Source organism: Pyrgilauda ruficollis, unplaced genomic scaffold (genome assembly GCF_017590135.1).
Source record: "Pyrgilauda ruficollis isolate IOZ18807 unplaced genomic scaffold, ASM1759013v1 scaffold37, whole genome shotgun sequence".
In the NCBI taxonomy this organism is placed as follows: domain Eukaryota; kingdom Metazoa; phylum Chordata; class Aves; order Passeriformes; family Passeridae; genus Pyrgilauda; species Pyrgilauda ruficollis.
This window is the reverse complement of record NW_024525156.1, coordinates 6,033,908-6,056,823: the sequence shown is the minus strand read 5'-3', so window position 1 is coordinate 6,056,823 and position 22,916 is coordinate 6,033,908. Positions and strand designations below refer to the sequence as shown.

General features: G+C 35.9%; 1 protein-coding gene across 3 annotated transcripts in view; it reads right to left on the bottom strand.

Moving 5' to 3' along the window:
* Positions 1-1,964: 1,964 nt before the first annotated feature.
* MARCHF6 (membrane associated ring-CH-type finger 6) overlaps positions 1,965-22,916 on the bottom strand; it is a 45,251-nt gene continuing 24,299 nt past the window's right edge. For all 3 annotated transcript variants that reach the window (XM_041475862.1, XM_041475861.1, XM_041475863.1), the window contains exons 13-26: positions 22,034-22,102; positions 21,844-21,918; positions 20,869-21,003; positions 20,277-20,396; positions 18,086-18,186; positions 17,256-17,393; positions 15,368-15,569; positions 13,858-13,927; positions 12,470-12,651; positions 10,990-11,124; positions 8,898-8,987; positions 7,348-7,480; positions 6,072-6,207; positions 1,965-5,009 (exon numbers count right to left, since the gene is read on the bottom strand). In XM_041475862.1, coding sequence (XP_041331796.1) covers positions 4,919-5,009; positions 6,072-6,207; positions 7,348-7,480; positions 8,898-8,987; positions 10,990-11,124; positions 12,470-12,651; positions 13,858-13,927; positions 15,368-15,569; positions 17,256-17,393; positions 18,086-18,186; positions 20,277-20,396; positions 20,869-21,003; positions 21,844-21,918; positions 22,034-22,102 — 1,677 coding nt within the window. In that variant the 3' untranslated portion in view covers positions 1,965-4,918. The remainder of the gene's footprint in view (positions 5,010-6,071; positions 6,208-7,347; positions 7,481-8,897; positions 8,988-10,989; positions 11,125-12,469; positions 12,652-13,857; positions 13,928-15,367; positions 15,570-17,255; positions 17,394-18,085; positions 18,187-20,276; positions 20,397-20,868; positions 21,004-21,843; positions 21,919-22,033; positions 22,103-22,916) is intronic.

The following is a 22,916-nucleotide window of genomic DNA, read 5'->3' as shown; positions in this document are numbered from 1 at the left end:
AAAACTATCCCTAAAATGCTCCAAAAGTAGATGCCATATTCTTAATTCTTCCAGCAATTTGGTCCAGTGCAGTGAAATCATGCATAAAGCTGCCACACTGTATTATAGGAAACAGCAGCATGTAGGTAGAAATTTTTTTTCTGTATTTAATGAAATATATTTTCATAGAATCACAAACTGGGCTGGGTTGGACCTTAGAGATCCCCTAGTTCCAACCCTCCTGCCACAGGCACCGGCACTTTCACTAGACCAGGTTACCCAGAGCTCCATCCAACCTGGCCTTGAACATTTCCAGTGATGGGACATCCACATCTTTTCAGGGTAACATCACCCTGTCTGACATCATTCCAGTGTCTCATCACCCTCACAGTAAGGAATGTCTTCCTAACATCTAATTAAACCTACTCTCTTTCAGTTTGAAGTCACTCCCCCCCTTGTCCTGTCACTACATGCTCTTGTAAATACTCTCTTTATATGAATCTATGCTGCTTCCTAGAAGTATTTCCTCCCACTGTATAATACCGAGTCTTGTATATAAAGAACATTTAAAAGCATATCCATGGATGCAATTGTTGCTTTATAGCAGCACTGCCAGAAATGCTGCTATAACGCATACCTTAGAATTTCTGCTGCTTCCTACTTCCATGACTCCTACTAACAGCTAGTCAAAATATCCCATGGACTCTCCATTCTAATCCAGCAGTATTTTTTAGATCCATCACATTCCTTATCTAACCCTAGCAAGCCACTTAGGCAATTTGTATCTGCTGAACATGGCACACCAGTGCAGCTCTGCGCTATTGAGGTTCTAATACAGAAACTCTATCCAATATAAATAAAAGAGCTTTGCAGTATTCTCTGGCTTGGTAAGCAACAAGGAATTCTAAGGAAAACTAGTGTCCTTTTCTAGGAATACAAACAGCTCTTGAAAGGCAAGCAATGTTAAATACCACCCACTCTTCCCACACCTGATGTAGACACCTCCAGATGTTTGACTTCACCTTATATAGGGGAAAATGCCTCTGCAGCTTGGTGTTGGCCAGTACTCAACAGGTAAGAGATAATAGCAGGTAAGCAGAAAAGCAGAAAAACTGATATGCAGAGCTGTGAAATAATTTTGCCATTGCTCCATCTCTTGGTATTATACTGAACTCAAAACATTCAGTTTATTTTGAAATGGTATTTGACATCTAGAAATGCAATCTTTAAAAATTTTCCATTATTGAGTAACTTTGATTTCTGCATATAATTTCTCAATTTATGGTTACTTCTTAATGAAGAAATTAAAACCAGATGCACAGTTTAAAAAAATTGCTGTTAACTATGCAATTCTTTAGTTCCAGCTACTAATTAAGAGAGCTCTAACTTACCATTATGCTTTGTAAAAGCGGTTTCCTCATCTGTTTCAGAAAACAGCTTCTTTTATTTTGCACCCTGAACTTCATTACACTACCAAGATTCAATTCCTTGTTTAATGTTTTTATTATTTGTATCATCATTTCTGCCAAGAACCTCACTCATTGCCCAGGCTGTACAGTGGCCATTATTCCCAAGGCAAGCAGAACAAGAACACTGATCCTACCACAAAACCTTTCCAATCTGGATGTAAAAACATGGACAGCGACGTCCAAGGAAACAAAATGATGCTGATCAGCATGCCAGGCAATCAAACCCGAGTCATTTGTGCTTTGTGAGGTACAGGCCTTTGTGAAGCTTTTAGAGTTCTGAAGAACACTGGCTGCTGTGAAGATTTTTATGAAAACCTTTACACAAGCATAGGGGAGGGCAAGGAAAGAATTAATGCACTCAGCAGAAAAGTGATGTGAGCACTGTAATAGGCTGGAGTTGGCATCTTACTGAGGAAGTCACTGACACAAAGCAGTTACAGGTACCGAAGGGCCCTCAGAAACAAACTCAAGTAACTCTGGCTTCACTCAATAGAGAAGGGGCAGACAGAAAAGATGCAGAGTTTTAACTATTTTTAATCAATATAAAATAACCTATGTAAAAACAGTCAAAGCTATGCTGCAATTAACTTTTTTCCATATGCACAAGATAGCTACAGAGCCATCTGACAGTTCTTGGATGAAGGCCTGTGGAACTAACAGTGTCAATTCTCAACATACAAAGGGGATACAATTGAGCCAGTACACACCTCCAAGCCCTCCAGCCAAGACCAGGGTCAACACAAATTGTGGTGGAAGAGTGCACACACACACACACACTTTCCCACTTGAAAAGTAACAGGAGCACACAGCACTCTGCATCACTCCCGCACAGATGGAAGCCACTGGTACAGTGCTCATCAGCTGTGTCAGAATCAGCCACTTAACTTACAAGCTTACTTAACAAGTTCTATGCCAGGGGAGTACACAGCACACAATAAGGCAAACCAGTGAAATTTAAAACAATTTATAAAGTACTGTTATTTAATTCCTGTTCTCTACAACCTCCATATTCTTTTGAAAAATAAAATGAAGAGATGAGATTTCTGAGAAGTTCACAATGGACAGTTCTGGAAACAATACAGTTCTGGGATCTGTAAAGCAGTGCAAATGCCAGCACAACAGTTGGATTCGAAACCAGTTTTCCATTAAAAAAAAAAAAGAGCAAATACAGATACTGTAAGCTACATCAAAATAGCTGCAGTTCACATTGCATGACTGGCCTGATTTGCTATTTTCTTTCATGACTTGTAAAATACCAGTGGTAAGAAACAGCACAAAGGCTTTTTCTTAATAAATTTTAATATTAAGACCAGTTTGTCTGGATAAAAACACAGTTACAAGTACCATACTACTGAAAATTCTGTGTGATGCACAGTAGTGCTTGCAACATTTGAGTGGCAAGACCATTTTGCAACTGTTTGTGAAAGGTATGTCAAAAACAGAATCTTGGCATAAGTAAGAATGTATGTTACCAGTGAATTTATTATTGTGAAAATATATCTGTCCCACAATGTACACCACTGTAAATAATCAAATGCAATATTTATGCACATCAAAAATATATGGGGCGAATATATACTCAGTTCCGCATTAAATCAGCAACAATAAATGAAAAAAAAAATATTTTGGCTATTTTTCTATGATTTCATTTCACTGGAAATTTTCTAATAAATCACTCCAAAGGGTAATATTTGTGGTTCAAAACCATCAGGACAACAGTAATTCTGAAAAATAGTACAGATCTGAGAGTGACAGCCCAATCCTGCCACTAGATTCAGATGCATTTGGCTTGTGCTCGCTGCCTTAGAACATGAGTCCAGACACCAAGAGAATGAACTACCCCCATCACAGCCTGGACCGCATTAGCTCATACCATGTCAGATCAGAGATGCAACATCAATAAAAGGAGATGACACTTTAAAAGCACCTGCCAGATTCTCAAGTATTAATTATATACACACATGGTAAAGTACAGAATACTGAAGGAGAGTGTACTGAATAGCAAGTTAAATGTTCCATCCATTTTCTCATTACTGCAAATGGATATTCACATTTTCCACATTGGTCCAGGAAAGATACTGCAATCTAAGCATGTGATTTGATGCTACTTAAAGCTTTGAGATACTGTTACGTGTTTTCTTTATCTACATAACCCCCACCCCCAAATATTACTGCAAAAGAACTCTATCTACATATAGAAATAACACAGACTTGGTTTGGTGGCTCTTGTTTGACTGTGTTCTTGCAAAGAAATCTGCTAACTTTTCCTTGCCTGTTTAATAGCATATGTATTTCCCTGCCCCTCAGGCCATAAATGGTACATGATAAATCACTTCTTCAGTATTATTCCTGTAAAAATTCACAGTGACCAATTCTGAGAGAATTTTTTTTGGTTGGGTTTGTTTTTTTTTAAAAGTAATTGTGCAATATAAAATTCATACTACAATTTTCAACTTTGGTAACTTGCAGAAAAAAAGATTTCACACTGTTTAACTAAGGATCAGGTCAGGACGTTGCTTACACTACGCTCTTTGTGCTGTGCAAGCACATCAGTTAAGGTTCATCCCTTTTCTTGAGATCCTGAAAAATTCTAATATTGATAAGAAACTGGCTACAGTTTAAGTTGTGAACCTATTTAATTTTTCTTGGTACCTTTAAATACTTCCATCACCTAGCCTTAGTAAATTTTGACTTACTGTTTCAATTAATGGAATCCTGATCCCAAAGCAAACACCCACCTACCCCCTTCAACCAAACAGAAAAATCCAGCTGAGCCTCAACAAGTACATCTGAATTCTCAGAAGAGGAAATATTTTCTTGATTTAACATCAACTGTACAATATTACAAACTCTGACACATGAAAAACAATCAGGCAATAGAAAAATGTACAACAGCTTTGGTGTTATACAAAATAATAAAAAAGACTGGACAGCAAGATACATAGTTCATTATGTTCTCAACATAGCAACTTCATTGCTGACTGTAAGACAGTTATTTACTTTTGATATTCTCTACATGGCCTTTCCACTCATGAAAAATCATACTGTATTACTACAATAAGAACTGTTATGAACACCATAAAGTAAGCTCCAAATTTTATAAAAACATCTTGCCTCTTTGCACTATTGCTTTGTGGCACATTGTCGACAGAACAGCAGTCCAAAATAAAGTGACAACTAGATTTAATAAATTAATATACTTTTTAAAGATGTACAATGCACATTCTTTTTAATCCAAGGTTTTAGGGTGTCAGGACACTTCTATATACACATATACAGACCTCAGACAGCATTTACAACATCAGAAAATGCAGATAAGAAACAGAGCCTTAACTGCTATCTGGATGCTACCAACAGAAGCCAAAACACTGCTGAGAGTATTATTGGGAGAGATATCCAAAGACGAGAAGAGTCTATGAAAAAAGGACATGTAAAGGCAAAGGGAAGGTCAAGATGTTTAATATGACCATCTATTCTTGTGAAGACTGAGGTGGAGTTGTTGATGTGCCTGGTTTACCAGACTTCCGTTCGTAATTCACAAGTCGCTGTCCAACAAGGTACCTGGGATCGCAGTAAAAACAGAAATGAACATGAGGTAATACTATTTTGTAACACAAATCCGCTCTATCTCCTTTGCTGCTGAAGTAATTTTTTCATTTAAATACAAAGTTATTCTATAAACTGTAAAGGAACAACTTTAGCTAGTCCTTAAGCTTTCTTAAAGGGAAAGAAAGTATCCTGATGCTACTCCATGGAAAGCTTAAGGGCTGCAAGATTCCTTTAGTGTGATATTGAAACAAAGTTAACTATCTCAGCAGCTTAACTTTTCATACCTTTCACATTGTTCCTTTCTTCCTCTATATCATTGTTCCACACTTTTTGCCACCTAAATTCCTTTTCATGCTTCCTATTTGCATGCTAGTTCTGCGTGTAGAAGAGCTCTACACAATGAATGAGCTGCTAAGATTAGCTGCTGCTGATCTTCTTAATATCCCATAAAAAAGGTAATTAGGGTAACACCAAAAATAATGTAATAACGCAAAAAAAAAAGGTTCAACTAAGCAAGATAACCAGAAAACAATAGGAAAATAATTATTGTTATCAGGCATGTGAGTAATACAGAGTAATAATAACTGAAAACATCAGAAAACCACACAAAATTTGCTAAGGACAAACTATCAAAACAACTGAACATTCTTTAACAGGTTAGTTGCACTAATAAGTAGAAAGAGTAAGAAAAACAGTTATGCAGAAAAAGTTAAAGAAATGGTTTTATAAGCAGCAGCTTGAGACATGATTTTAACTTCCAGGTATGTTGTAATTCATCACATCCATTTGTCATTCAAGACTACAGAATTCATGTTAGATTCAAGACTTAGATTCATGTTAGACATAGGCGTGTGTCTTCCCTTTATAAAGACAGTCTATTCCTGTGTTTGTCTACCTGAACCACAGATTAAACATCTGCCAAGAACAGTCTGTCTTAAAGAGTCATTTGTCTTGAAAATTTCTTAAAAACCCTTGTCCTAAGTATCTACAACATCTGAATTCGACCTGAAGTACTCACATATATAGATATATATATAAAGGGAAAAAATTTAAAAAACCCCACTATATACTCACTTGTCATTTTTAATATGTTCATAAAGGCGCTTGAACTGGCGGACTTGGAAGGACAGAATTCCCATCAAAACCACCACCATAAGCAAAAAAGGATAAATACGTCGCTGAACAAGATTCTGCATTTCAGCAGTAACTCCTACAAAACAAGACACAATCCTTAGACATCGTAATATTGCTGAACTAACTCACATATTTCTGCTTCTCTACTTGCTTCCATACTTTTTGTTATACTGTAACTTCAGTAGAAGGGCTGTGAAATAAATGACACATCCATTTACTTCAAAGATTCAATGTGACAGCTGCTGTTCTTTTTAATCTGAAGCACCATGAGTGGAAAGTTTTCCATTAACAGAGTGAAAATCCACAGTAGAAAAATAAAAGAGCTTATCAGTTCTTTTTGCCTATTAGCTTCTGTTTATCTGCTCACTGACTTCTCCTTATGTCAGAAAAGTCAACACAATAAAAGTCGGCATTCAAGTGAGACTGAAGAATAAAATGGGGTTTCTTGAACATGTTACATCAAAACTAACTAGTACAAGACAATTTTGATGAAAAAGCTTATCTACCCTGGTTCTAATCAAATTATTCACCTCAATTATGAGGAGACAGGAAATCTGAAAAAAACCCATGTATTTAAAATTTACATTTTAATACTATTAAAACCTTAAAACAAACCCAGGATTTTCACCTGTTCTGAGCTTCATTTACAATCTGACAAGTCAGAAAAAGATGGCCTCAGCTCAGTATACCTCCTAGAGGAACTAAAATCAAAGGCTGATTGTACAAAGAAGAAATTAATTAATCATTCATTTCCCAAACTAGCTAGATACCTAAAATGCACAGAGAAGAAATCAGTGTCTGCCCCTCCTCTTGAGTAAGAGGAGGGGCAGACACTCATTTCTTCATTGTGGTGACCAGTGACAGGACCCAAGGAGCAGCCTAAAGTTGTGTTAGGGAAGGGGTTGGGTATTAGAAAAAGGTTCTTCACCTAGAGAGTGGCTGGGCACTGGCGCAGGCTTCTCAGGGAAGAGGTCACAGCATCAAACTTGAAAGAGTTCAAGAAGCATTTGGACAATATTCCTGGAACATGGTGTGATTCTTGGAAGTCCTTAAACATTTACATTTGTCAGCAGAAAAGGAGTTTTTTGTTTGGGTTTTGTGGTGTGGTTTTTTGTTTTTTTTTAATAAACTAAAGCTTGAAGTTTTATTTCCACAAACATATTTACACTGCTGTAAACCACGAGATGACAAATAGGTGTTCTGAATGCATACATACCTAGTAAAGGTACAACACCAGAAGCTATGATGTACGGCACACACAGGGAAAGTAAGAGGACAGAGATTACGGGTGCTGCCAGTTTACGGATGATGAAGTGCAAGTCAATGTTACGAATCCCATTTGCATATACCTAAAATTGAACAAGTTTAGAAGTAGAACAGATCAATTAAGAAAGCCTTGCTTTGCACTTACAGTAATAATTAGAAGGTTTTACACAATTCTTCTTATGAAAGGAAATGGGTATTCCCATGGCCACAGATGAAGAAAAAACCCTGCCAATTTACATCATGAAGGTTCCAGGAAATAATTTAAACAATGCCCAAGAGACCAACTTAATCTGGAACAGAGTTGTGATTCAGTTGCAGGAATACAAGAGACCATCTGAAAGATCATTTAATAGAGCTGTGGACAATGGTTCTGTGGGTGACCTGTGATCACTTTGCACTGTTAACTTACTAGAAGAGGATCCTGGATATGCTAATAGAATAAATGATTGAATTTTGTAATGGGCAGAAAATAGGATCCTATTTTGTACTTGGTGGGGCAGACTAGAGCCTCTGTACTTAAGAGTCTGTGCCTGAAAAAAAGGCCTCCACAATTCTTAAGCTTCTGCAGTTATGACCAGAAGCTAAGGTCAAAGTGTAACCAGATTAAGCATGGGAAAAAACCAGTTTTGAATTGCTACCAGCTACAGCTAAACAATGGCCTTTGTCCCACAGCCTGGAAGGCTCAGAAGAGTGTGCAAACTTCCCATGGAGAGTGTTCAGAAAGGAAGAGGGAGCTGTGGTATGCCATCAAAACATACTCCCAGACTAAGACTATATTTCTGCAGCGTGACAGCTGAAGTGATTTAATAATGGACTATGTGCTAGACTTACTCATGAGAGGCACCTTGAGTACAGAGGTAGGGACATGCACCACAGGCATCACATACAGTGCAGGGCTGAAAAATTACCTTCTGACAAACAACTGAGATACTTCATCGAGATGACATCTATGGAATTTTAACAGTTATAACCAAGAAAAGAATACTTCTAACAAAACAAGAAGCCATGTAACTCTGAACTGCTCAGAGATACTGTTCTGTGTTGCTTAATAATCAGAAGGGAACAGAAATTGTGTCTGTCATGTCTACTGATCTATGAGTGGGGTAATCCCTACAGCTGCAGAGAAGGCAAAATTCTGTGTTCTTAACTTGTAGATGCAAATACTGTCCAATATTTGGACAAGTATTTGGACACATAGACTTCATCTGGAGAAATAATCACATTTCTTTCTCACTTTATTACAAACCTGAGAAAAATGCATACATGTATACAAAGCATTTTCTTGAATTTGGATTTCTGATATTTTGTTACTGTTTTATTTTTTGTACTGTTAAGTGTACCTTAATGGATTAGGCTATACAATTTAAAAGGTTTTCACTCGACTAGTTGAATTCTACTCAATTACTCCATTACTGCAAGAGTAACACTGTTTTCTGACACACAATGAGAAACATAAAAAATATATTATACAGATAATTCACATGAACAATTTTTCCCTACCTGTTCAATAACAGTTTTCAGCCACCACTGGGGACCCATCAGTGTTATGGCAGCTATTATTTTGGCATGCAGTACTCCAAGAGCCCAGTCCTAATTTCGTAAAAATGTATAGTGTTAGCATTAACATATCTTTAAAAAGTCCAACAACCAAAACTTTAAGAGCAATGTGTTAATATTACTTATAAGTGAAAATATAATTACTTTTCCATTTACATGGGACATTGATCCAAAGAGATGACATGATCTACAAATTCCTATGAAAAAGAGGATGCTCTCAAGATTAACTGACATCTGTAAATTTAGCTCCCTGGGACCAGGAATATCACTACTTCTATTAAACCAAAGGCAAATACAAGATAAAAGCATTAAAGCAATTGACATTAATTAACATTCTGCTTAAAAACTAATTTACATAAAAGGAAATTAATTTCCTTTCTATATAGAAGAACAGAAAAAAAGATACAAAGATGTTCACATGCATCAGGAAACAAGTTCTTTTGAAGTTTAATTATTCTCAAAACCCTACCGGATGTAAGAAAGCTTAAAGAAAGACAATGCCCTTAACAAAAGTCATACTCTTTGGTGGAAAATTTATGTTTTAATATAAGCTGAAATTATTATGGCATGGAATTAGGACACTGTAACTACTGGCTTCTAGTAAACACTTCACATCATAAGTCGATCCTTTCTGGATTACAGATATTTGTAAGAGATTTTCAATAAAACCTGCCAAAAATAGAATGCAAAACATAGGCTGATAAAGTAGAATAAACAGCTAAGAACTGGCCAGACTTGGGACATCATAGACTAAATTAACTTTCTTAGCCTGCTGAAGAAATACATTTTATTTAACTGATTATTTAAAAAGACAACTTTTGTTATTGTCAATTCTAAAGGACTTTAAAAATTGTTACAAAAAAGCACCAGTGTTAAAGTTGATTCCTGTTTATTTAAGGATATAACCTCAGCATAACTCTTTTGGGAAAAATGGAAATGCGTCTCAATTTAGATAGCTTCTTGTTGATTTAGAACAAGTCTCAAATCCCACTTATCCTATATTTTGAAGAAGTTCCTCTACATGAAAATAAAGCTTTTCAGTATACTTCTTTTAAAACTTTTAAAGAATTAATATGCAAGAGTAAAGAATTTTTATAATCTCTAGCATTACAAATTCTTTCCAAAATTGTTTGGAAACCATGATCATCTACCACTGTAATTATATGATGCCCTGATTTTCTGGTCATCCTCTCAGCTCAAAAATATACTTGGATTTTAAAATAATGGCGTAATTAAATTAGTACTCGAATTCTTATTTGTATTACAGCTTTCAGACATTTGGATATTGAAAGTAAGTGAAAGCTTAGGCCAGCTTAGAAAGTGACTGTCCCTGAACACGTTCTTGTTATTTAGTAATGGCATTCTAGATGCTCTGAGTTACGGTCCCCTCAGTTGGGTTTCTTTGAGTTATGACTTCTTTCATAATTCAGCCTAGGTGATGGTAGCATTTGTCATTCAATCCACTGTATCTTCATTTTGTCTCCCAACTTGCAGGACAGAAATTTGCATTTAGCCTGTGAGACTTCACTGAAGAGTAATAAAACACAACTACCTCAAAATTTTGTATTAATGATTTGACAACTCAGGCCAAAATCAGCATGACCCTAAATAATTTAAAAACTACATTGATAACGTGCCTCATCACTGAATTAAATTCTTATAATGAAAAAAAAAATACCAGAACCTCTTCCTGCATAACTGTATGCAGAAAGCTTTCCAGAAGGATTAGAGTATGTACATCTGTGCATATATACATATTGATACACTAACTTCTTACATAACTTTACAATTATGCTACTGGAAAAAGAGCTGATCACTGAAATGCAACCTTTGATGTCATCTCACAACAGTTCATCTTTTCATAGTTTAAATTCCTCAGCATATCCTTTTGGTTCAAATAATTCTCACGTCCAGACTGGCTGCCTTTTCTCTGCCACATACAAACATATTTGTGGAGAATGCTCTGAAGCACCGAATCCACTGACACAAGGCAGCCCATACTCCTTACAATAGCAAAAGAATGGGAGCAACTGACCTGCCAAGGATAGAAGAGAGGTGTTTGATCCAAAGGAACTCTCAAAGGTGCGACGATGACCAGTTCAAACAAAAGACCAAGCAAAAGTGGAACCACACCAGCGAGCAGTATAGCCACTATCAATGTCTTCATTATCTAAAAAACCCAAGGCATTTAATTAATATGCTTACCAGAGGATTCTTTGTTTAAACTCAAAAATGTAACTTGAACTACATAAACACACAGTCCTGGTAAAAAAAACCCAAAGCTACATAGTCCTGTATTTCCCACATATACACCCCTAGAAACAAGTTTTATGACATGAACAGTTTTGCAATGCAAGTTTTCAAGATTGGGTCCTATTCCATAGGAATAGGAATTCCAGAAAAAAACATGACTGTGCCTACTAGTATTCATATAGTTCTAAGCTATAAAATCACATTGACTGTTATCAACAGGGAATACCATCCAATGGCACTTCAATACATTGCATATGCTCATATATTGGGAAACTGAAAAATTTTCCCAAAACTGCGAATTTTTCTGTGGAGCAAAATAAACCTTAAAAATTCAGTCATTATGGAATATTTGACTTAAAATGGAGAACTCAGAACACTGTGCTTGAATCTTTATTTAATATAAAATTCTCTTAATTTAACTGCATCACACAAAACTAGCCTGACTTAATTAACATGATAAGGAGAAGGAGCAAAGAACAAGTAGAAATTATGCTTTAGCTCTGAATTTTCTTGAAGAAGCTAAAATCAAAATGATGGATGACATATTTGGGAAACATGGTAGTACATGAAGAACACATACAGTGTAAAAGTTCAGTAAGCACATTAAAATGTTTGTAACAAGATACCATTTATGCTGTCAATGTTTAAAGGAGCTAGCTAGAAATCTGCTACAGAAATCCTCAATATCAAAACCAAGATAAAAAGGTCAGGCAAATATATTTATTTGCTTTCATGCTGAGAATCTCAACTCCTCATAATTAATATTTTTGGGGAAAATATATTTTATTTGAAAAATTCAAGTTCAACAGCTGGTAAAGATCTTTCTGAAAATATGCATCAAGCTACTTTGTAGAGACATGGTCATCATCATCTATCAGCTTTACTAGGTTTTTGCATTTGAGAATTTCATGTAACTAAACAAGTAAACAGTTAAGCTTCCAGGTTTACGTGAAAATGTAAATGTCTTTGAGAACGCATAACACATAGGATAATAATGCAATATATTGACTTTTAAAGTAAAACAGAAAAATATAGACATATATATATATATAAAAAAATATATACACACAAGTATATTTACACTGATTGCCTTCCAAAAATACTTAGCCTATGCAATGGGAATGTAAGCTGCAAAAGCTTCAAAAGGGTCTGAAAAGCAAAATGTAGTACACATGAGAGAGTAAAGCCTGCAAGCAAAAAATGAAACAAGCCACATTAGCTAATTTTTTGATTATTCAGTAGAACTTTTTCTCAAGACTTACCATGAGAGACCATTCTCTGACCTTCTGGAAAATGACTCTACGGCCCTGTGGCATCCAGGCAACCAGCACTGTCACAGCTCGGATAGTCAGCCAACAGACATAGAGACCACAGGCAGCTGTGTACAGTTCATGGATTTTGGCAGTCCCCGTCCAAAAGGACATTAACCACCGGCCAGCGAACACTGAAAACAAAAGCACTGTTACACACAGTAATGCTTCTGGATGTATTAGGGAAGGATACTTACTAAGAAAGTACTTATCAAATTTATCTGAAATATCCCTGCATAAATATGATTCACCATAAAATAGTTATTTTGGTACTATATCCATAACGCATAAATGTGTGAAGCACTACGCAAACAGTTTCAAAAATAATGCCAAATAAGCACAGAGAAATCCCTTTTCACCTAAATTTTCATTATGACAGCACTGTGACCTGAGCTACAGCAAAACAAAGCACTGTTCAGAGCCTAAACACTGATCTTCAGAACTGCAACAGCGATCATGCATTAGTGTGCAAGCTTGAACTTAAATTATATGAGCTACCTTTGGGTTGTTTCACTGCCTCATGCAATTTTTTACATTACTTACTGATGGGGCTTCTGAACTTCTCTGACAGAAATGGGAGACTGATTTGCTACAGTTCATTTTTTAACAGTGTTTTAAGTTTCCTACTATTACAGTGGGGATTATTTTATGTCCTACTACTAGAAAAACTGGAGAATGTGTAACTTTGATCTCAACACATTATTGACTTTAGGATCATTAATAAAATTCCATGGTATTACAGCAGACAGGTTATGAAATTTACGCTGGTTGACATGGCTTCATTTACTCCAAATTATTTTGAAAAATACCAAGTGTTTTTGAAGTACTTATTCAGACATTTTAAAGTGATATACATGCCACTTCACAAAATCTCCTAGTGACATGTCCAGATCACAGAATCATAGAGAATCTCAAGTTGGAAGGAAGCCCTAAGGATCATTGAGTCCAACTCCCTGCTTCTCACAGTACTCAATGACACCTTCAGAATATTTAATTAAAGAAAATACTGTAGAAGACCTGGAAAAAATCTACATTTTTCCTTCTTGAAACAGTAAAATAGGTTCAAGAGTTCCAATGCTATTTTTCACTCAATACTACCAAGACTGAAGCACCTGAAGCCCTGTCGTCAGAGGAAAATTATTCTACAACAAAAAGGGAACGGCAATCTCTGTCATTTAGATTTTTAGATTACTATGATTTGATGCCAAATTATTAAAAATTATACTAGTTTCCATATTTTTGCTTTTTGACTTCAAACAATGGTTTCAAAACATCTGCCATGGTTGGGCATGGCAACATACTGAGTTGTTTTTAATGACAGTTTACCATAATAGACTCACCTGGTAAGGTAAGGCAGATGAGACTAGCAATCAGTAATGTTATGCACATGAAAACAATCAAAAGAAATATCTGAAAAAGGGGAAAAAAAAGAAGGGGAAGTTTGTAAGAAAGTTATTTAACCAAAGCCCAAGAAACCCCAGTATAAAAAATACATCATCCTGGAAAGGCAGTTAAACTAGGATATTCAAATAATAACTGACGTTTCACTGTATAAATAAATCAGCAAAAAGAAACCTAACCACAGTACATGCAGAACACCTGCAGTGTTGTGTATTTCTAAGAATTTGCATCAGCTGTTCCAACAGTAAAAAATGACATTGGAATCCAGAATGACTTAAGTTCTTTGTTATGTTACATAAAAAAGGACCATCTCTTAATTTCTGCACTGAGCAGGATGACTCCCATATAATCCTGAAAGATTTCTAGCTCTGTATGCCATATGAGCAAGACAGTGGTTTCATAAGGAAAACCTTGCTGACAAAGTTCTTCTAGATGTGCTCAGGTTCTCTGTGATCAGAAGCTGACAGTGGAGCTGGTTACTCCTCAGTCAGATTTTCATCTTACCAGAGAATTACCAGGAACTTGACTTTAAATATTTCTCAAGCACCAGGTGCTATGAAGTTCTGCTTCACTAATCATCAAAGCCACACAACAAGCAAGCTTGCCATGGGAAAGCTAACACCTTATCCCAACAGACAGACTACTGAAAGGAAGTTAAATCTGGAACACACTTTCCTTGGGTGTGTGAGACATTTGGGTATAAAGGAAGGAACCTTCAGATGCAATATCACAGTGACCTAATGTTAGCCATTACTTCCATTCTTCAGCTATACCTGAAACCACAGTAAGTGAGCTGTGGTGAAGTTTATATTTAACTCAGAGTTCTGCTTACAACAAAACAGTTATCTAGTTTAAGCTGTTTATTATTCTAGAAATGTAAGTATTTGCCAATAAAATTTTCTTACTAATTTTAGGGATTTAGAACTTTCAAGTATTATATAATGCCTTTCTATGTTTAATACAGATGCAGAAAGAACAGAAATTCTCTGTTTACTTTCTTAGTAAAGCAAAATAGTTTTAAATACACTTCAGCTACAAGACCAAAGTATGTCCCCTTGAAAGCCATGCCTTGTTAGAGGCACGCCTGAACTACCTGTTTGAGAGGGGCTTATTGTCTTTCTCTCCATTACTTACTGTAAAGAAAATAAGATATCAACTGACACATAATATATGTGTCAGTTGATATCTTATTATATATATCCCAACATATATGGGATCTATAAGTAAAATTGTAATTGAAGGTCTTACCTTACAGGTTGAAGGTCTTACCTTACAGGTTGAAAAAAGCCTTATATGAGCATAACTGCAACTCTATGTTTTTGAAAACTGCAAACCATATAAAACAGGACCCACCATGTGACTTCTGACAACGTGGGCCAAATCTTTCTTAGAAAAAACCAACTTCTCAAATGCCTTTTTCTTTTCTCTTGATGTGTTAGGTATACATACCCTGAGTGGGAATTTTAAAGGCCTACGATAAGGCTGGAAACCCACAGGTCCTCCTTGCTGAAGTATGGCTTGATGGGCCGCATGGAGACCTTCTCCCACAACTGGAATGGCGTTATTATTGCGAGCATGCTGGTTGTTAGGTTGCTGATTTGCATTGTTTTCATTCTCTTCCTGATCACCAAGTAGGTAAGAATGAAGATCCCTGTAACAATCAAAATTTCAGTTTTGTTCTGTTTGATATAAATGAGAAACTTACAGAAATATAGGCCTACTCAGAATCCATACAGGTTGTACAAAACTAACACAGGAGTACTAGCAGAATCTTGATTAAGTAAAATAAGCCTTTTTTGGTAACATACTCAATGTCATCATAAATACAATTTAGAAGAAAAATGCTGGTGTGGATGCAGTTAGAATACAATCACAAGGAAAGATCACTTATCTGTTTGACTGCTTTAAAAACATCACATGGTATTGAAGGTGTTGTGCACATGAAAGGAAAATTACATGGATATTTCAGTTCATGTAAGCACATGGCTCTACTGACAGCTTTTATGTCGCTGTCACTAAGCTCTACAGGAAACAAGGGCCTTCAAACCTAATCTGTACAAGGACGGTGCTGCATTGCTACGGACCTGCTGTCAGAAGTACAGAGGCAGGCAGAGTCTTTCAAGAAGATTCTAAATTGCTCAAAACCTGTTCAAAACTTTTTAAGAATATCAATCCTAGGAAAAAAGCAATTTACTTTAAAATTATTCTGATGATGTTTTCCACACATACAATTAGCACAATGTGAGTCTGATTAAAAATGAACATTTAGAACTTAATTTTCCTCAGCTTTAGCAGAGTAAGATTTGTGCAGATACTCTATTAGCAATGAAATTTACCCAACAGTTTGCTTTTTGGGAACAACAGAGCAGAAGATTTTCATCTGTGCTAACTAAAATTGCTGAAGAGGTAATTTCCAATTGTCCTAAAGAGCTGCAACAATGGAGTGAGAAAAGCCATTTCTATCATCATCTCTAAAACTGTCTTGTTACACTATACTTAAACACAATTAAAACTTGGAAAATAATTGAAAACTTCTTCAAAATGCAAAGAGCAGAGCTTCCTTATGAGAAACTAAAACAAATATTTTGGGTTACAGTGAAGAAAAAAAATCTTTCAATTCATTCACTCACTTTCTCAGACATAACTTGGCAAAGAATAATTCTTGATCCTAAGAGTGCAACATGGTGGGAGAATGCCAATGTACTTTGAAGTTAAACTGAAAACTGTACAGAAACAAAATCAACCATACTTTTTTCTTGACTAATTTGGTAAACAACAGATGAACTAAGAAATAATTTCAAGTGCTAGAACTCTGCCTATCAGTACAATAATTTACTTTATTTGACAAGAAATTGTTTTATCCTTCTCTAAAATCTGTACTTTTAACTTGAAAATGCCTAATTTAAGTTGCTTCCTTCTTCAGCTCAATGTCCTAAATGATTTTTCCTTTTTTTTTTCCCCTTCTTCTAGTAAGAAATCCACGAAATGCACATGAATTTTATTTAGATGATTCATGGAAACACACTGCTGACATTTATCTCCTTATTTTTATATAACAGGGAGTTAAAAAGATGTCAGTCATACTTTTACAGATTTCTTTCACTAAGCAAATGCTGTAATGGTGTACCAAAAGAATTACTTGTCAAAGGCTTGTCCAGAAGTACGTACATCTACTGCTTAGAAAAAAGCAATCACTATAGAAGTTTTTTATAATGTATTTACCCGTAGAAGAGCTATTAAAGCTGCTTGTTGGGATAACCTTCTGGAAAGCTGCCTTCATGTTTAAAGGCCAAACTGGGCACAGTGGTTGTAGCTGATTTTGGATTTCTGTACTTACAGCAAGTATCCAGCAGTAACAGTCCATGCTCGTACAAGACCTTTCAACCACTGTCTTGTATGTCCTTGCTCTAGCAAAGCTGGAAGCACCACCTGAAGCAAAAGCAGCTCTAGGGAAAGTTCACTTACTGGAGCATCACTGGAAACAACAGGAAGAGCACAAAATCAAACATAAAGAACATTCTAATAGAAATCTTTTACACTGAATCCTATTAATGCCACCACAATACAAAAATATATTGGATGCCAAAAAGGAAAATTCTTAGTTTTTTGCTAAGGTTTTTCCCTATATACTGCCCTGAGCAGAGAGGTTAGGCACTTTGGCATATAATAAAATTAGGAAAAAACATTGAGAAAGACTATATCTAAGAATACAGTATGCATCTCTATTTGCATCTATCATTATTGTTTGAATTATTATTCAGAAATAGGAAAAAACTGCTATCATTTAAAAAAATCCACTTACAGATATTATTTTACTCCTGAAGCAATGACAATCAGGAATGAGTGTGTTAAAAAAGCAAACACAAAAGAACTTCACTGTCAGAAAGTTGAAATGGGAAGTGTTTTGAGGGCATAAAGCCCTGAACGGTTATCTTTATGGAAGGAATACAAAATGCTTATTTTTTTCAAGTAGCTTTTAATTTGTCACATTGTATGTTGTAACCACGTCCTTTACCCTTTACTTCTCTTAGAACAATGAAGATTAGATTAATTAAAAACAAAATAACATAAAAAGTGACACTTTAATGTTCAGAGAGTGCAAATACATTTTTTCCAGTTATAGAAACACTGAAAAAAATCCGTATCTTTTCAAAAATAAATGCTTACCTGTAAAGCATAACATTATATGGAAGAAAGTTAGGCAGGAGATACTTAATAATGCGTATAGGAAGCCAGAGCATGAGCAGTACAATTGATCCAAAGACAATCTGCAATTATAAAGTAAACAAGTTAGTCCAAATAGTAGAAACTACCAAACCTAGGTTCCCACCCATCTCTGACATGTTCCCTGGGTGTGGTGGGCTAGCCCTGGCTAACAGCTGAATACCTACCCAGCTGCTTGCTAATTCCCCCCTCCAGCTGAAGGGGAAGGCAAAACAGAAGGCAGGCAAGACTGGGATAACAGCAATTTAATAGAGAAAGCACCAAGTATGCAATCAAAACAGTAAGAATTCACTCTCTACTTCCCAGCAGCAGACAATCAGCAATTTCCTGGGAAGTCAGGAAGACAAACACCATAGCCATGAACATCCCCGCCCCCAGCCTCCTTTCTCACAGCTTTTAATGCTGAGCATGATGTCATATCCCTTTGGTCAGTCTGGGGCAGCTGTTCCAGGAATACCCTCCTTCCAGCCTCCAGCTTATTCAGTGGAGGTGAGGGAACAGGGCAGAGCAGCAAAGAAAGTGCCTGGATGCTGTGCAAGCACTGTCCAGCCATATCCAACAGGCCTGTGTTAGCCACATTGTTTCAGCTGCCCATTCACCGTGCAGGACATTTGAAGACACCATGAAGAAAATCAGTTCCATCCCAGGCAGACCGATTGGCTACAATGCCCTCGCCAAATACGACTGCAGCTGATTAAGCACCAGAATAACCCTGCTGACAGCTAGAGCAACGTCAGAGGGTTCTTTCTTCCCTCTTTCCCAACACTAGGACTGCTTATTTTGTATTCCTCTCTTTTCTAAGTGGTTGACTTCCTAAGCAACTTGCTGAAGCGTCAAAAGACTTTTCCGTTCCTATTTCTTCACATTTCAAATTGACTGAAAGATCAAAATTCAGCAGGGGACATCAAGTGCCTGAAGACAATACACTTTTATGAATCCTGTTTCCTTAAGGAACCAGATGAAAAATTAACTAAATTTTAAACATATTCTTACATTTCATATAAATTAAATAGAGACTAAAGATGTGAAAAAAAAAAAACTTTGTTTAACTATGTCAAAAAGAAAAACTGAATCCCATTCTTCCTGAAAAATAATAGTTTATGTCATACACAAGACATTTCTTTAAAATACAGAAAGACAAACAGAAGTTGAAAGGTGTGATTTATTCTTTGAAATGGTAAATGATTACCATTCTGGATCCCATATTCTAGCATGAGGCTAGTGAAAATTCTGAATTAATTGAGCAAGTCCAACACAGTGTGACAATGTGAGACCATGAGCAACCAGTAGATCTTGGCTTGTATTTGGGCCACCTGATGTACCATGAAATTTCAGGCAGCTGAAGAATGACCATTATGTAAGGACAGAACGCTCAAAAAGGTGGAAAGGTCAACTCCACTCAGATACTGAACGGCTCTCCAACAGAACCAGGATCTCTCTGAGCTTTCACTGCTCAAAGCACCTCTGGGGTAACAATACAGTACATCAAATAATGTTTCTGGTGTGTCAGTTTACACAGTTCATGTAACATTTATGTCAGACAGTCTGTGACCCTTCCTTCACTGCATGCTCAGCAGTGCTCAGCAAACCTCAGACAAACAACTAAAGGGAAAAAACTCAATGTTTTCACTATCTTACAATGATAATCTGGAAACAGACACCACTGGCTACAGCAGCAGAATCCAATCCAAAATCTATCTAGAAAATTACTCTCCCCTGCTACACTACTTGGGCTGAACTGGACACTCAAAGTTTACTGCAGTAACTGAGTGCATCATGAAAGTTATGGGATTTACAATATCCATTATAACAAACACTTGTTTATAAGTGTTTGTGTATAATTATATTATAATTAATACACAAACAGTTTCTTGGACTTTGAACAAGATACTTGGTTTAGAAGAGAGCTCTGAAGTCCAACCAATTCTCCCCAAACCCCTGTTCTGAGCAGACCCAGATACATCAGGCTGTTCAGAACCTCATCCAGCTGAGTGTGAGTATCGAAAGATGCAGATTCTGTTGGTAACCTGTTTCAACAGCAGTTCACTTCCATGGTGAAAATGTTTTTCTTTAAATACACAGTACATATGAAGCTTTATCTCCAGATAAAGAAATCTTTCTGGTAAGTCCTTACCACTGATAAGATAAACCTCCTGAGATGTCTATAGATGGGCAAGTGAATCATTTCCTGCACAGGATTGAAGTCTGGATCATTCAAATTCCTGAGAAACCATAAGACACCAGGTCTCAATACCTGAAGTAGGAAATAGAAAACAATTTTGAGGACAATATAGTCTTTGTATTTATTTTTCATTTTGAACAACACTGCTGCAGAAAATAAGTTTTACCGTAATAGGGATATTGGTTGAACAAGATTCACCTAGATTGCACAGAAATAGAACAAAGAAAGTATTATCACAGAAAACTAGAGAACCAATAACCAAATACAAGCTTAATTTTCAGGTACTGATTGCTCTTAAACAACTAAAACATATTTGGATTAATTTGAAGGCAATGCTCAGATTTAACAGCTAAACAAAAATCTCTAAGTAAAATGTACTTAAAATCATGATTTTTCCACTGCAGTAAGTACCAATATGGCCCTTTTTACATAAAACTGGATCCAATATATACACAAAAAATAGTAGCAGCAATACTCACACATGAAAGAAAGTTCTGTATGTAAGCCTCTGTGTTACATACCAATCTTGTTCTTACAGACTCACCTCTCTTAGCAAAAGGATGAAGGATGCAAAATAGAAGACGTAAACCATTCCAACCAACCAATGCAGAAACATTGTGGTGCCTGGGGCAGACTGAAAGCTCAATTCTCTGTCTTTCAGTGTGGCATCAAACATCTCCTACAAGAAGGTAAGTAGTAAACAAATTTGAATAAAGTTTGGCAAACATCCACAAGTACTCATTTCGTTTACCATAGTTCATATAATACTAAGCATAATTTAAATGTTTCCTTTAACACATGAATACACCATTTAATTACAGAAAAAAAGGGATTACTTATGATAAGAACAGCAAATAAAGATCAATATCTGATCAATTTATTTTTTCTGACAGAAAGAAGAAATATGTCAACTCAATCACTAACAGACTCTAGGTAAGTTATAAATCAATTCAAACAAAGTGGCACTATGATGGAAGCAAATAATTCCTAACTAAAATTCTATTTCCACCAAGGCTGAAAAAATCTAATTTTGTCCATTTCAAATTTAGCACTCAGTATTTTTCAGGACAGAAAAACTGTCTTCAATTCCAAGCAAAAACTGTCCTCAATTCAACAAAATGCAGCAAAGATCTTTTTCAAAAAAGAAGGAGACTGGACAACTCAAAATATGAAGTCATTACCATTCCACATAAGATGGCTACATAAAGAAGTTGTTCAGCACTCAAGTTTGCCTATAAGTAAGCTCATCACAGTGGTCTTGTAACAGCACTACAAAGGATTAGGATCTTGTTATTTTAGTAATAGCATGTTAACTTGTATTTAGTAACATAAAAACCCCAAAATTAGCATTAGGTAGCACCTAAAAAAACATGGAAATTTCCCTCTAGAAACGCTGTTTATGAAAACAGAAGAGTGCTCTCAAACTCATATTAACAGCTCTCTTCCCATCAGAACTTTTTTTTTTCTTCAAATATAAAGAGTTACAAAAGATTTCATCGTTATTTGTTTCTGTTCTTACCAAGGAGCATATATCCAACCACCAGCCACAGATGAGAGGAAACACACCAATTTCAACCACCACTAACAAGGAAACCTTTAGGAAAAGAGAGAAAATAACATCTCACTAGTTTACCAAAAATTTTCAAGAAATTTATAATGTCAGTTTAAATTGAGAGGGTTTTTTTTCCCACACAAAAAATTAGGATTACCTTGACAACAATATAGCAAACTCCTAGTAAACGACGTGATCGCTGAAACTTAACAAGAGCTGCCAAACCCTGAATAGCTTTGTCAAGAAAATAACACTGGAAAGCACTTTGTAACAGTCTAATATCAAACACTATATTATGCTGCCTTTAGCAATAGGAAATTTTATAAAAGACAAAAATTTAATACTAAGTATGTATATTATCAGGCTTCTATTTTCAAAATTGGCTGTGACTCCAGTAGTCACAATCTGGTGTGCTGAGTAACATCCTCAAACATGCATCTAAAGTAAATAAATATTTACTAATAATAGGACCGTTCTTAAATTAAACAACCAGCAGTTTTCTCGAGAAATAAACAGTTGTCTCTGAAAACATCTGCCACAAATAAGTAAGTTAAAAACTGCAGGCCTACTTTAAATAGTAGCTCTCCCTTCCCTGCTGTCTAAATCAAATTCTCACCTTTTCCAAGAAAAGACGGATGCAATTGCACTTTGGGAGTTTACTTTGGGGTTTTTTTTTCAGGAGGCAAAACCTACATGCTAATCTACTAATGTGTTACACTTGCACTGCACATTGGTATACTGATGTAGAAAGTCGATGTTAACTTCATTTACTTTTCAACAGAAAACTGGGAACAAGTACACATTATTTCAAATTGAAGCTCATGTAAAGAAATATGCAGCTTGAATGCAGCCTTCTTACTTGTGACCAAATAAATCCTTCCAGCTTCCAGTACTTTATTTTCTATCACTAAGAGAAAGTAGTTTTCTCTGAAAGAGTAATAAGGAGAAAGAAATTCTTGCTGCAAACCGTCAGCAGTTCAGAGACGTAACAAAGAAACTAAAATAATTGTTATTCAAAAAATCTGGCAGGATCAAAAATA